General features: G+C 41.8%; 1 protein-coding gene across 6 annotated transcripts in view; it reads right to left on the reverse strand.

The window, feature by feature from the left end:
- Positions 1 to 14,177, reverse strand: part of SCUBE2 (signal peptide, CUB domain and EGF like domain containing 2) — a 44,873-nt gene that overhangs the window by 24,460 nt on the left and 6,236 nt on the right. For 5 of the 6 annotated variants that reach the window (XR_012586854.1, XM_074585921.1, XM_074585920.1 and 2 more), the window contains 7 exons: positions 14,040 to 14,174; positions 8,163 to 8,288; positions 7,651 to 7,767; positions 6,677 to 6,766; positions 4,838 to 4,954; positions 3,668 to 3,790; positions 1,756 to 1,872 (listed from right to left, as the gene is read on the reverse strand). Coding sequence is in view for 5 of the 6 variants with exons in the window: in XM_074585921.1 (XP_074442022.1) it covers positions 1,756 to 1,872; positions 3,668 to 3,790; positions 4,838 to 4,954; positions 6,677 to 6,766; positions 7,651 to 7,767; positions 8,163 to 8,288; positions 14,040 to 14,174 (825 nt within the window). In the remaining variant the exon portion in view is untranslated. The remainder of the gene's footprint in view (positions 1 to 1,755; positions 1,873 to 3,667; positions 3,791 to 4,837; positions 4,955 to 6,676; positions 6,767 to 7,650; positions 7,768 to 8,162; positions 8,289 to 14,039; positions 14,175 to 14,177) is intronic. The other variant, XM_074585923.1, reaches the window with a different exon arrangement.

Here is a 14,177-nt window from a genome sequence, read left to right on the forward strand (position 1 = left end):
CCCTCAGCAAGTTCGTAGATGATACAAAACTGGGAGGAGTGGCTGATACACCAGATGGTTGTGTCACTATTCAGAGGGACCTTGAGTGGCTGGAGAAATGGGCCGACAGGAATCTCATGAATTTCAACAAAGGGAAATGCAAAATTCTGCATCCTGCTGCTTAGATCCACCCTGATGACTGCTTCGGTTGTCTCCAGGAGCTTTATGGCAATTATACACAAACCTAGAAAGCTGCCACCAAGAAATCTCTTGCGAGTCCCAGAAAGTTTGTACAACTTAGGGTACCCACTTCTACATATACTCTTCTCAATGGTAATAACAAGTTCTTGTCACTGCTCTCCCCAACCACTTGTTCCCCCAACCTCTAGACAAGTAACAATTTGGTAGAAAACACTGTGAAACAGATTACAAAACTGAGCTGATTTCAGGGGAAAAACACGCTACTAACAGAACTGAGACAACAGCGGTAGGAACAAGCAGCAAAGGAATAATGGAGCAAGAAGGGAACACCTTAAATTGGTACTGCTGCCTAAGATACCACAAAATCAGACCAAATCTTTGGGTTTCATTGACCTGTTGTTAGGATGCTGCATGCAATGGCAACCTTTTATCTCCAGCGCTTATTGGCTTCTTCCATATATATACTCAGTATCCCTACCAGCTTTGCTTTGACACAGCCTATGATTGCCAGTAAATTAAGGACTTACTATGGTATAAGGATTAACATCTTCTACACAGGCATATGATATGAAGAGGACAACTAGCAGCCAACAGCGACGTTACAGCTCCTTTCCCTCATTGGTGGCCAAAAGAAATGGAATTAATGCAGAGGAAATCTTGAGAACAGACTTCTTTCAGCAAGCAGAACACATGAACAGCGTTACTCCCCACCCAAACAGGTTTCCCTGTTCATCAGGATAAAAAACATTGATGTTGAAGCCCTGTAATCTTTGCAGACTTTACAGAGGCAGAGGTTAGAACAGATCAGACACACAGAGACCTCTGTATTGCTACCTCCAAGTTCAAGTGTTCTCGTTCCGCCTCAGAAATAAATAGGTCTTACTCAGAATTAAGCAAGCATATGGAATCAGTAAGGTCTTGCTTAGAGCTTATATAAAACAGGTTTAATTCCATTTAGTGTCCAGTTATTCATGTTTCCTCATGTTAATTCCGGGAATTTGTCACAGAAATATTCACACTGGACACACATTGAGGTTCTGTGAAAATCTTTCTCTCTTTCCTTGAACTTCTATTGTAGGAATGATGTAAAAGATTTATGAGTATTAATCTTGGCCAATGGGAATCAGTGGTACTACATCAGCTAAATTCCAATCTACATCACGTAAGGATCTGACACGTGCACAAAGGCAACCTGCAAAACCGTAATTTTCTAAATCATCCAGAGCTTCCTGTTCTTTAAGGCCTATTCCACTAAATTTTCATTGAAGTCACTGAGACTTGTGAAAAATCTATAAAATTACAGCTTTAATATCCAGGTGCAAAACACATCAGTTTGTTCCAATAGTCACAGGTGCTTTCTGGATGCAGAGTGGGAAGGGAAAAATCATTTGAGCAAAGACAGAAGCGAGCAGGATTAGTTTCTACTTTTGCTGTGTCTCCTTATCATGGCAAGGAGTAAAAATTACTGTATATGCCTATTGCACATACACAGACGTGCGTCTTGCACAGACACGAATTAGACCTGTGGCAACAGCGCTCCATCTGCACGGCCTGTCGTGTCTTGTTATAACTCACCTCCACAATGCGTGAAGCCATAGAGAGCGTACCCTTTGTTACAAGTACACTCAAAGGTGCCCGGATGATTGATGCACTTGTGGTCACACGTCCGTTCAAACGAGCATTCATCAATGTCTGCAAGTTTTAAAGGGACACATCAGTATCCTTCAGCTTGACAAGGGAGCACTGATGAGGTAACAAAGTTGGAGGCAGAGCTGTGCAGATTTATGTACGCTAAGCAAATTCTTTCAAAGCAAATAATGTAACATAATGAAATGACAACTTTTAAAAGAACAATTAGTACACCAAACAAGCTTTTTGCTGACAAACGCGGAAACTGCTGCTACATTTTTAACAATTATGTTTAAAATATATTACATCTCTTCTATGGCAGAAAAAGTGCTGACAATACTCTTATTTCCTTAAGAAAAGTCTACATAAGGTCTGCAGAAATAGATTTACAAAAGAAAGTATTTTTGAAGGGTTTTCCCCCTAAATGAAAGCAAAGGGCACATTTTTAACTCTATATGAATATGCAGTGTCTGATTTAAGTCTGCTGAAAATCACCATGTTCTCCGAGGTACACCTGAAGACAGATGACTGGAATAATTTGGGGAATTTTTCCATTATGCTGTACATTTAGACTTCAATGTCTATCTCTAAAAGCTGCTGAGATATCTGTTTTCTCCCGTGACAGTTTTCCTTGGCATCACAATCACTTTGCACACATCTTCTTTGTAAAGCACAGTTAGTATAATCGCCTAATCACGACCTCAGCGAATTGAATGGTAAAATGGTAACGTTCCCATCACTTTGGGGGCCTGAATGTTTATCACACCATCAAAAGCACCTAAAACTTCTGCGCTAGTACACCATGCATGCCATGTAAGAATGTTGCAAGATACAAAAAAGTTCACATCAACATCACTGACATATCACACCATTCTTTTTTCTTGGGCTTTGGCATGCTTCAAGATACTTTCCCTAAATTGCTTCAAAAGTGGTAACGGAAGTGACAGGGACAAAAGGGAGATTCAAATCTTTAAAATACATTCATAAACAGATTCCATAAAAAAACCCCAACAAACTATCTTGAAAATCTTACAGTTTTACAGTAACTTTGTTCCATATAAATATTTGTCCTTCTTTGATTTAAAAAGGATAACCTAGGTGAAAGTTATTATCTGTTGGTCCGTTCAGCTTTCTGAAATTCATCATTAATGTCAGCTGGTTGTCTAGGAAACTCAATTATTCACCTCCCCAGCTGGCTGATTGACTTTACATTGTTTCATACTGTGGCTTTTCCAAAACTGCAGACCATTTTGATCTTTACATTTTTAATGTATTTAAGCAGCTTAAACATGATTGCTAACTATACGTATAAACTATTATACAGAAAAGCAAATATGCTTTGTAAGTCCCACAGGAGAAATCCCTGTCATCCTAAAAATTAAACACTCCACGACGTTTTAGGGAATGTCTGAGTACAGGCCTATAATTTCATAGATCACATGTTACATCATCTATTTCTTTAATTAATGAACTCGTGGCGTCTAAATGTCCCATTAAGAAAAAATAATTTCACCACGATGGTGAACTAGTCAGTAAGATGGACAGAGAGATATTGTCTATTTTTCCCTGTAAATTATTTTACGATCATTAATAGAGGGGGGAAGCATTATCCTCATAAAGAGCATTTTAATATGACGCTGTCTCTGTTGCTTCCAGATAAGAGTTCACTGTGCCGTCAAACATACCTCCTAGAATAGTATCAAGCCAACTGTATTAACTCAACAGCTGTTTCAGAAAGAAAAAAAAATGAAACTGAGACATGGAAATTATTCTGGAGTCCATTATCACTTCATCATTGTAGTAGATGTCCAAGCCACGCTGATTTGTTCTACTTCTATTGCCTCTCCAGTGCACATACCTTGACAAGACTTCTCATCTGTTAATAATTTAAATCCTTTTCTGCAGCTGCAATCAAAACTGCCAACAGTGTTTTTACAGAAATGATCACAGCCTCCATTATTGGATTGGCATTCATCAATATCTGTAACAACAAAAAAAAAAGTGTATGAACAAATCAACACAGTACATTCAACATACTTCCACTGCCAGATCCAGAAAACAGTCACGTCCAATTGGTTAGAGAAGCCCAGAAACAAAATCTAGTGAGACTACTACAAATTTCAAGGAAGATCAGATCCAGCTCTTAAAAATGATGTGGCCCATTCAGCCCCACAACAGCGTTACTTGTTTTCATTTAACATATTGTTGTCAGTTACCTTTGGATACACGTATTCACAAAAGACCGTTTCCCTAAGTTCTGTTTGGAAACACTTTGACTTAAATGCTCTCTAACAGGCTTTAGCTTTCTAAACATTCTCTCCATTTCCTCTTCCTAAGCCCTGCAGAAGTCTGACAGAGGAGACTTCCTGAGCTACCCTGTCCTTTTCATGCTAATATTAGAATGAGTTCTTTATCTAATATTAATTGACTCAGGCATGAGGATTCCATCATTTTTGCCTTGGAGAACAGTCTTAACATCTAATTACTGCGAAATGTATTCTAATATACAACATAAATGTCCCTTTGCTCCTTTCCAGTTCTCTCTTTAGAGCCACTTGGTGCAGCATAAATAATTCTACTCACATATCCCTGTGTACACACTGATATTTACTCACAAACTTCTCTAATACCCAGCTGACTACGGGTAAAGTAGCAGACTATTGGACTGTATGCCTATAAGAACCTACACGCCGTCCTCTCCCAGTACTGACCTCTACTTTACCATAGACCTGTATTATCTCCTACCAACCCTGATCCATAAAAAATTAGGCCATCTTGACGTGGGGGTGGAAGTGGTGAGGGGGAGGGCAGAGCCGCAGAGATTCTTCACACACGATGCACCTGATGCGATGGAAACTGTGCCTCTGCCCCTGGCTGTAGTCCTTTCTTAGGCTGGATTACACATACTGGCTTTCCTCTGGACACTGGATTACGTTCATTTGGAGATGAATACCTTACAGCGAGCTGCTTGTACACGTGTCCACGAGCTGGGGGGGGACAGACAATGGGGGCAGGTAATAGAAATCACCTTTACATGTCTTCCCATCAAACTGGAGCATGAATCCAACAGGACAGCTGCAGTGAACTCCCGTTGATGTATCTTTACACGTACGATCACAGCCGCCGTTATTTACTGCGCACGTTTCTAGCCAAGAAGATAAAGCTGAAGTTTGCTCAGGAATATTATAACGGTAAGAAAAAACATCATGTGATACAAGGCACGGTTCCAAGCACACTGCTGTTCAACCACATTTAGTCTAGTATACATGAGCAACTACTTAATACATGTGTTGGCAAAATCCCTGCCTCAGCTCTGTCTGGTTTTTTTTGCGGAGACTCTACGAACTAAGATATTGCCTCTGGATATCCTCATCCTTAAACACAAATCCCCACTCCTTGATGATAAATCTGTTCCTGTCAGTCTGTCTCCTTATGCCCACACACAATCCTGGCTGATCCTCTGACACTTCCCACCAATGCTCAGACACCTGGTTATGTTCAGCACTACTAAACCAGTTTTCTTAAATCCCTTCCAACACACCTTCACATGCTACCTGTGCTCCCAGTCACGGTGGATTACACCCACACTAAGCGTTCCTTCAGGCTCGTGACCCAGCTGCCATCTCAACCTAATTTCCTCTAACTTCCTCCTATGCAAACTACGTCTAAACCTCACCAAAACTTTCTAGCGAACAACCCTAGAATACAGTTCTTCACATCGAACTAAACAGAAACAACTCACTCTCTGGCATTCATCCTCTTGTAGTCGGTCTAACCGCCTCAGTCAGGCTCACAACCTTTTCTCTGGCTGGACAAATGCAATTTTATCCAGCACATATTGATTCAGAGAGCTGCAAAAATCATTTTCTCTGTCTGCTTTTTGAACTCCTCTTCCTAGTTCTGTCTCCTAGTTTGCTGCAGCACTGAGTATACGCTACTTATTCTCGAGTTTTGAGACCTTTACCAGTTCATTCCCTCCCAGTCTCTTGTCTCACATTCAATATTGAGTGGCTGTGTCCAACTTCCACGCAAAGACAAAATGCCTCTTCTGTCTTCCTCTTTCCACAGAAATGTTTGGGGTTTTTTTGTTTTGGTTTGTTTTTTGTTTTTGTTTTGTTTGGTTGGGTTTGGGTTTTTTTGTTTTTTTTTGTTTTTTTTTTTTTTTTTTTTTTAAATGAGGCTATTCACTTATTAGTCTAAATATGGATTCAGGAGCTCAGCCCTATACTTTTGGTAGTTTCCTTCCTCAGCCTCCATGCTCCATGCCACTGCTGTGGCAAATGCCAATAAACACAGTAAGTCATTCTGACTGCCTGCAGTCCAGGCTTTTGAGAGGCGGACATTCACAGACCCAGCTGCCCTGAGACCACAGCGATTGTTTCTCATGTCAGTGCCTTCCCAGCAGTGGCAGACCCTCACAGGCCGGCATTCTGGGCCAGATGCGAACACCTCTAGGAAGAATAAGATGGCCTTGTACCCTAACAAGCCCTTCTAGATGCAATCCACCACTGGGCCCAATTCTTCTCCATGCAGAAGTATACCTCCCACTGAAGAGAAGCAGGTAAAACACTGCTTCCTCCACAATCACTTGGCTAAAGCTGCAGCACAAAAGGGACTGTACTACATTCCCATGATGAATTAGAACCATGGAAACATACAGTGCTTCAAGGGCAAGTTCCTGACCATCATCACAAACAATGTATATAGTTTCTTATACATTATGGAACAACATTATTTCCATAAAAGGGAGTGGAGAATCTCAGGCAGAATTCAGCCCAGAGCTATGATGGTTACATAAAAAAAGCCCAATTCTTCAATCTAAGAGGTTTCATCAAACAGCAAATTTATTTTGGATAAGCACTTTTACCCATGAGCAACCGTCGCTTCACCCTCTTGTCCACATCAGCTCCTGCTGTAGTGTTTCCCTCAGATATTTCAACAGCAGCCTCTTCCCTCTCTGTCAGGAACATGAAAAAAGCAAGTAAGTAAAGGTGCCCTGACCAGAAGCCTCATCTGCTATCCAGTACGTACACACATGCAAACAGCTGCATTGTGCGCTGAATTGTCAGAGACAGTTTGAACTGACTAGGCAGAAATATAATTTTTTTTAAAAGAAAGTAGTAAAAAAAAAAAAAACCACGAAGACCCTTCAGTCAAAACCATGAGAATACTTTGCTTTTGTTGCTTCCTTACAACTCAAGTTTGCTTCAGTATTCTTAACAAAACAGAAAGCGTGCTACAGATGTGGCGAACAGCAAGAAGATGAAAGAACTAATTGAACTGTCACGAACTGCTCTGTTAAGAGCACACTACCATCATCTATCATGGACTAATACAAGGGCCAGCCAGTTAAGCCTCAGCATTTGATTTCAATCAACAGACAACAAACTCTTCCAGAGACTGGAGGAGTTTATAAATCTTAAGTGCTCTCTTTACTGGATAAGAGCCTCGCAAAAATTGTTCTTTAATTGAATTCAGAGTTCTGGTTTTAACACACATACTGCTTGGTTACACTCTGTGGCTCATGCTATACGAGAAACTGAACCTAAAATATCCTAGAGGGAAGGGAATCTTCTTTGGTTAGTGACAGGCCTCATGCTTCAGAGGGACCGGTGATAATTACAGACTGCAGTAGCATTAGGCAGGGAATCATATAGGGAAGCACAGGTTGCCTGGACACAACTGCCCCATTCGGGCACTAGCAGGTTTCTTAGGTTTGGATTCCTTGACATATTCGAACCATACTATTACGAGGAGCAATAATCATGCACAAACAGCAATGCCACTCCACTCTGGAGTTAGTCATCAACAGGAAACTACTTCCCTCTCCTGTATACTGACCCAGGCATGTTTTCCCATCCACATGCATGATGTACTTGGGGTGACATCCACAAATAGGCCCATTATCAGCATCGTCACATGTATGTTGACAGCCACCATTTCCATGATTACATGTCACTAGGAAGAAAGTATATGTTACATCTCACAATTACTTCCAGCATCTTTGAAAGACAGTGTGCAATGATGTCTCCATTTGACCATCCGATACACCTTCCTAACGTGTCCCTTTCCTGAAGAACTGTGTGAGACCGAAACACTGCAGAGCTCTCTTGTGCAGCTGAACTTCCCGTCATTATGAATGACAGCACAACTCCCAAACTACAGATACTGTAGCAACCAACAGACTGGTGTGACAGTGTCCAGCAAAGCCATTGATCTAGTCTAATTCAAGTGCACACAATTTAGGCGTGTCATCCCAGTTTAGCTATAACATACCAAATCCCACATCACTGCAAACAGAACACTACTTGTTCACTTTGGGAAACCATAAGCATATGCAGAATGTTGCATACAAATGCAGCTCCTCTGGTTCTTGGACAGTTCAAATCCTGGTCGGCATTCACAGGCAACTCCTCCTTTGGGCGTTTCTCTACAGATGTGGGCACAGCCATGATCTTTATTCATGCAGCTCATGCCTTCTGCAAAACAGGACAAGCGCAAGAGCATCAGCACCCTCAGCACCTCTGTGTGAGGGCAACAGTCAGATAAAGTCAGTTCAATACACACACAGACAACAGCCTGCTACTACTGGGAAGACTCCACAGTGTTAGGACAAGAAGTACAAGCTTACAGACAGGCAAGGCAGAAAGTCCAATCCTGCAAAGTCAATGGCCCCAAGGTTTCTTCACCTGTGATCTTTTCTGTGCTCATGTTCTTTGACTGCAAGGTCAAAAAGCAACATTTCTAAATTCGTACAGCACCTGCATTCTCATCCAATGCTCTCACTTTATACCAGTGTTTATAAAACCTCCTCATTTCTTTTATAAAAATTGCAAGGTGGCTGATACCTGGCAAGATCAAAGCCTAAAGTAAAGTTCTTATTTCTCTGCTTAGAAGAGCAGCCACCCGACACAGGAATGCCTAGGCCGACAGTCACAGAAGTCATCCCTGTTTCAATTACTGGCCTACAAGGCAGATTCCCAACATCATAACCCACCTCAGCTGTGACCAAGTAGTGATCAGGCAGTCATGTATATTGTACATACGCTGTATGTCAATTCTCTTTTTTGTTAACCGTTCTGGTTTTGGGGTTTTTTTCCTGATTTCAATAAATACCTCCCAAAATAGCCCCACTGGGTTCTGTATTTCTACACACCTTTATGGCTGGACAGAATTTAGTGCCAGTGCCTGCTTTAGCCAAATGAAAAAGCAATGTGACACTAGTGACTTTCTTCCTTTTAGTGCACCTCCTAAATACATCCTGTCACTTTTGCCTCTGACAGTTACAAGCTGTTCATGCACCAGCACTCAATGACTACCAGTCTGGCAGTCTGTCTGGCCTTTGCAAAAAGTTAAAAGTTGATTGAACAGGGAGGAATTGTTCCTAGAATTATCATAAAAACTTCTTTCACCTTGCCCCATGGTTCAGCTAAATCAATGCCTTTGCTGTTGGCAAGACAGTGACACAATTTGTACGCACACAACTTAAAACTACACAGCAGCTGGCTATCAAATGGGATCATTAAAACAAATTAAAAGAATAGTTTTTCTTCTAACAGTACACCACAGATTTTTTTCCTGAAGTCTTCTATAGTGCTACAAAATTGGGAGAGAAGACGACCCGATGCTCTCCTCAGGTATACAGAGAGCACACCTTCACCATCAAATTCTCTGGCTTGGTGCATTTAGCTTTTTAAAGACATGTTACACCAGAATGCTCGCTCTTCTTCGTGAGAACACTTCATTTGAGAAGACTAAGAGCAGCATACTTTGGCTGCAAGGGCTTATCCCACATTGCCTCAGTGAACTTTTACTGAGTTGAGCAGATGTGCAGTCAGAGAGAGAATCGAAAGGGTGATCGTGCTGCTAAAAAGGGATTGCGTGAACAATTCCACACCCTATATATTTTTTAAACTCACAAAGCCCTTTTTGCAGCTTTATTACTAAACGAAAGAAAAACACTGTATCCGCAAGCAGAGGTCGGCTTTGTCACCATTATCCCATTACACTTCAATTAGGTCCTTGCTCTGCACACGACTGTTCTCGCCATCTGAAGCACAAGCTACGTACCCTTTCTCTATTAAGGCAGCTTTAAGCAACAAAAGAGTGGATATCGCAGAGCCTAGATTATTCTGCTCTACTGGCTTTTTGATTCCTTTCCCACAGTGAGAAGTCCGTAGAAGCCTAACGAGACAATGACGCTTCAAATCCTGCGGCACACAGACACAGCCCAAGGAGCCCACATGAAAGCTGTCATCTATTATTGTGCTGTCAGCCAAGGAAGGGGACAACCTATGAGGCCACAAATTAGCCTCATTAACTCTTGTGTTTTTGTGACATTTCTGTTCTTAAGCATGCAATAGGGTTTGGTCTGTTGGCTCAGAGGCGTTAGAAAGCATTAAGAGAATTAGCAGCTTAGTTTCTGTTAACAAAGTTTGGGGGTTTTTGTCTCTATTGAGCTACCAAAGGGGAAACTGTTCAAGCAGGTACTTTGGTAAAGTTCACTGACATCAGACAATTGGTTTAAATGCCCAATTTGGGATTGCTCCGTTCCGAGTCAGTAGAATTCAATCAGATCTCCACAGAAGGGTAAAACTGCGCTTCCCAAACCAGGGCATATTTTAATAACAGAGTACCCATTGTGTAACAAGGTACATGACCAAATCCACCAAAATCCAGCTGACCCAGAAGGCAGCATTTCATAGAAGATACGTGCATCCACACATTCTAGCAATTACTATGAAGCTGCTGCTTGTTTCCAAAGGCAGTAGATTTCTACTCAGCTCCATTGTATAAGGTTGTATTAAAGAAATGTCTGTAAAACCATAAACGCTGTGTGACTGCAAACACCTTCATGGACACAAAGTCTCCCAGGTTACATTGTTCCAGAGCTGTTGCAATGGCAGATTGTGGTCCAGAACCAAACACCAAACAAATTTTGGTCAAATCCCACCACATGCTCCCCAGACGCACAACTTCTCTTGCAGGAGACCCTGCCCTACTGACATGCAAGTTTCTGGGGATGGAATCCATCTCTTCATTGCCACAACCACAGCCAAGAGAGCTGAATCCAGTGCCTGCCCCCAAGCCAGATCAGTCACTTCTGATGACCGGACCTTCACGAAGTTATCCAGGAAACCTCAGTGAGATCTGAGCACTCCTATCACTGGCAAGACAGGCAAAAACCTGGCACGGTATTTCTTTAGCAGGTCACGTTGAAGTAATCTCTTCCGTGTATGACCTGTGTTTAAATCTTTGTCTTTTACACAGAAGATGTAGAGACGTCACCACCAATCTGCTAAGAATATTAAGGCTCCATTTAGGGCACATTCAAACAAGCGCTCAATAGGACAGAGGGAGAGGATGTAATTGTACAAAGAACTACCAGAGCTTGTCAGAAGCACCCTCTAATAACCAAATGGCGGGAAGCATCAGCACAGCCAGCAGAACAGGAACAAGTCAGGCTTTTTTCATGCTTTCTACACCCTTGTGTTACGGCAACTTTTGCCAAAAATTTTTCTAGTTATCACTGTTCTTTACAGTCAGAAGGACTTTAATAGCAACAACGGAGATGGTGCCCTACGTACGAGTTTTCAGTCCACACAGTGATTTCAAATGTGGCTTTTATCTTGCAGGTCCAATTCACTCCCACTGATTCAAACCAACAAGTAGATAGCTACAACTGTGCAATACCACAAGGGAGAGTAGCAAGATCTGTCATCCATAGCAAGAGCAACCACAAGATTTAATACATATTTACTCATGAAAAACTCTGTTTTCCTTCAAAATTTTGTATTCTGTAATATGGAGCAAGTTAAACACAGAAACAAGCTACACGTGCATAGCTGTCCTGCCAGCCACTGTAACAGCCTCCCAAAGTAAATCCATTCTCCCACATATAGATGAAGACAGCCAAGAAAAAAAAAAAAAAAACAGGATTGTGCACAACTTCCCAAGACGCACTCTGAGCTCCTGTGGTTTAAGCAGGGGCTAGGCAGAACCACCAAGCGCCTCAGAGCACCCCTGTGCTTCGAACCAATACAATCATATCAGATGAAAAAATCAACTTTGTCAAACCCCTCTCATAGCTACCAGATCTCAAGTCCCGTGTCACAGCAGGTGACAGGAAACACAGAAATTAATTGCAGATAGGCTTGGAAGAGCAGATGACTCTTAGGCTCCCCTGTTACACTGGTCGTCAGGAGGACTACCACAGCCCCAAGCCTCTCTCTCTCCTACCTGAACTCCAGGTCACTCTTTTCTGTGTATGTAAAGGCCAGAAAGGCCAGACCTAGGAAGGTCTCTCAAGCATTAATGTGTGTACCGTCTGAGCTGGGAGACAGGGAAGGAAATACTCCCTTATACTGCAGACAAGAAGAAAACTGAATAGATGGTCTAGGTGGTAGGTACCAAATGCTGTTCAGATCAATCCTATGAGGTCTCAACAGAAAACTAATACAGTGTATATGCTGAGAGATGCAAACACAAGGCAGAGGATTGAAGACCTACGAACGAGCACAAAAGCGAAGAACAAAGTGAGGGGAAAGATAACGTAATGAGATTTGGCTTACAACAGACCTGCCCACCCAAGAAAAAAAAAAATTAATAAAATGTGGGGAATCCCGTGGAGCACATCTTCACAGTAATGAGGGGGAGGCGGAAGGGAAACAGTCACAGCATGATAACCTGAAAAAAAATGGCTTTTCAAAAAACCAAAACAAACAATTCTGTATTTTGGTATGAAGAAAAAAAAAAAAAAGGCATTTCAGGCAAAAACAGTAAGGGCTTTTTTCTTAAGACTGGTATACATAAAAATATATTTAATTTAGTGATTTTTAGGAGAAAATACACTTTCCCCCCCCCTCCGGCTTTTCTTTTTTCAAAGAAAAAAAAAGACTAAGTTAAGTGGAAATTTGGTATTATGGAAAACATTGAAAGAAATTAATTGCATCTTTAAAAAGAACAGAACAAAGGTAGTATTCCAAAGGTACAATTTAGGGAGCAAATATGAATGACAGGAAATGCTGCTGCTGTTAGTTCAGGAGAGTAGAATGTACTCAAGTAGCAGTAAATAACAACAGAAAGAGGTGGAAGTTTTTCCGCCCTTGGCATCGGATGAGACAAGGAGTTCAGGCAACGGATTTTTATCCTTAAATTCATCATCCATGCACACACACAGAGACACATCAGTGCTATCAAGGCAACATGAAGGAAAGCGCCCTGCCCCATCACTGCAGCCTTCCTGCTTGTCCCCACCGCTGGCTCAGCTCCTCCGGTGGCAAGCTGAGCAACGGCCCGAGAGATCACAATGCACCAGCAGAACCCCGTGAGACCAAGCCCAGCACCAAGCTAAGAATACAAATTCTTAATTCAAACAAAAGATCAATTCAGCTACGTCAGATGACAGCCACCTCAGCACACTCATCTGTGGATGGCCATATATGTCTATAAATGTTGATCTCTTCACTATGGGGATTTTTAAAGTGAGATTTGTTTATTCATGCTCAGATTCCTCTTATACTTATGCCAACGATAAGCCTTAGATTAAAGAAAGCTTCGCAGCTTTAGATACTTCTTCGTAAGATATTCACTGTACAGTTCAATGGACAACTCCCTGATCTGAGCAACCACTTTAAAGTATTCCCTAAAGGCATCCAAAATAATTTTGTTCAATCTGATGTCTGATTAGATATCCAAGGCTCTCTGATCTCTCAAAGGTTGCTTCATAAAGGTTTCACTCAAAACAAAGAACGTGATTTAAATGCCTTTGGGGCTGACAAACAATAAATCTCTTAAACTGAAACCTAAACACTGTACGGGGAATCTAAAAGGTACCTGAAGGTAACTAAAAGGTATTGCCCTGTAACTAAAGCCAACGGAAACGGTCAGAACTCACTGTCCTTCAATTTGTTGCCGTTCCCTGGACCAGGACACAGCTTAGTGGCACAACAGAGCATAAAGTACAGCAAGAGTACAGCAGCACAGCCTTTAACAAGCACAACGCTGCAGACATACAGGTGGGATCAAAGGGGCAGAAGGGATGTAAAGAGTCTTCAAAGTCACTTAGAAGATTCTTGCACACTGTTCCTTTTAAAAAGAGCGAGGACTTCAAGACCCTTCACAGCTTTGAAAAACACAACTTAAAAATACTTTTGAAACAGCTTTAGAGATTTTGCAGTTAGTTTCTGTCAGAAACTCCTGCTTGGTGCCCAGAGGGAAGCAGACAGTACCTTCTGAGCGGTGGATGCACGTATGCTGGTTATCACTTAGAAAGAACCCTTCCTTACAGCGACATTCATAGCTCCCCACAGTGTTGACACAAACATGCTGGCAACCACCGTTGTTGAACATGCATTCATCCGTATCTG

The sequence above is a fragment of the Larus michahellis genome, chromosome 4 (assembly GCF_964199755.1).
Source record: "Larus michahellis chromosome 4, bLarMic1.1, whole genome shotgun sequence".
Classification (NCBI taxonomy): Eukaryota; Metazoa; Chordata; class Aves; order Charadriiformes; family Laridae; genus Larus; species Larus michahellis.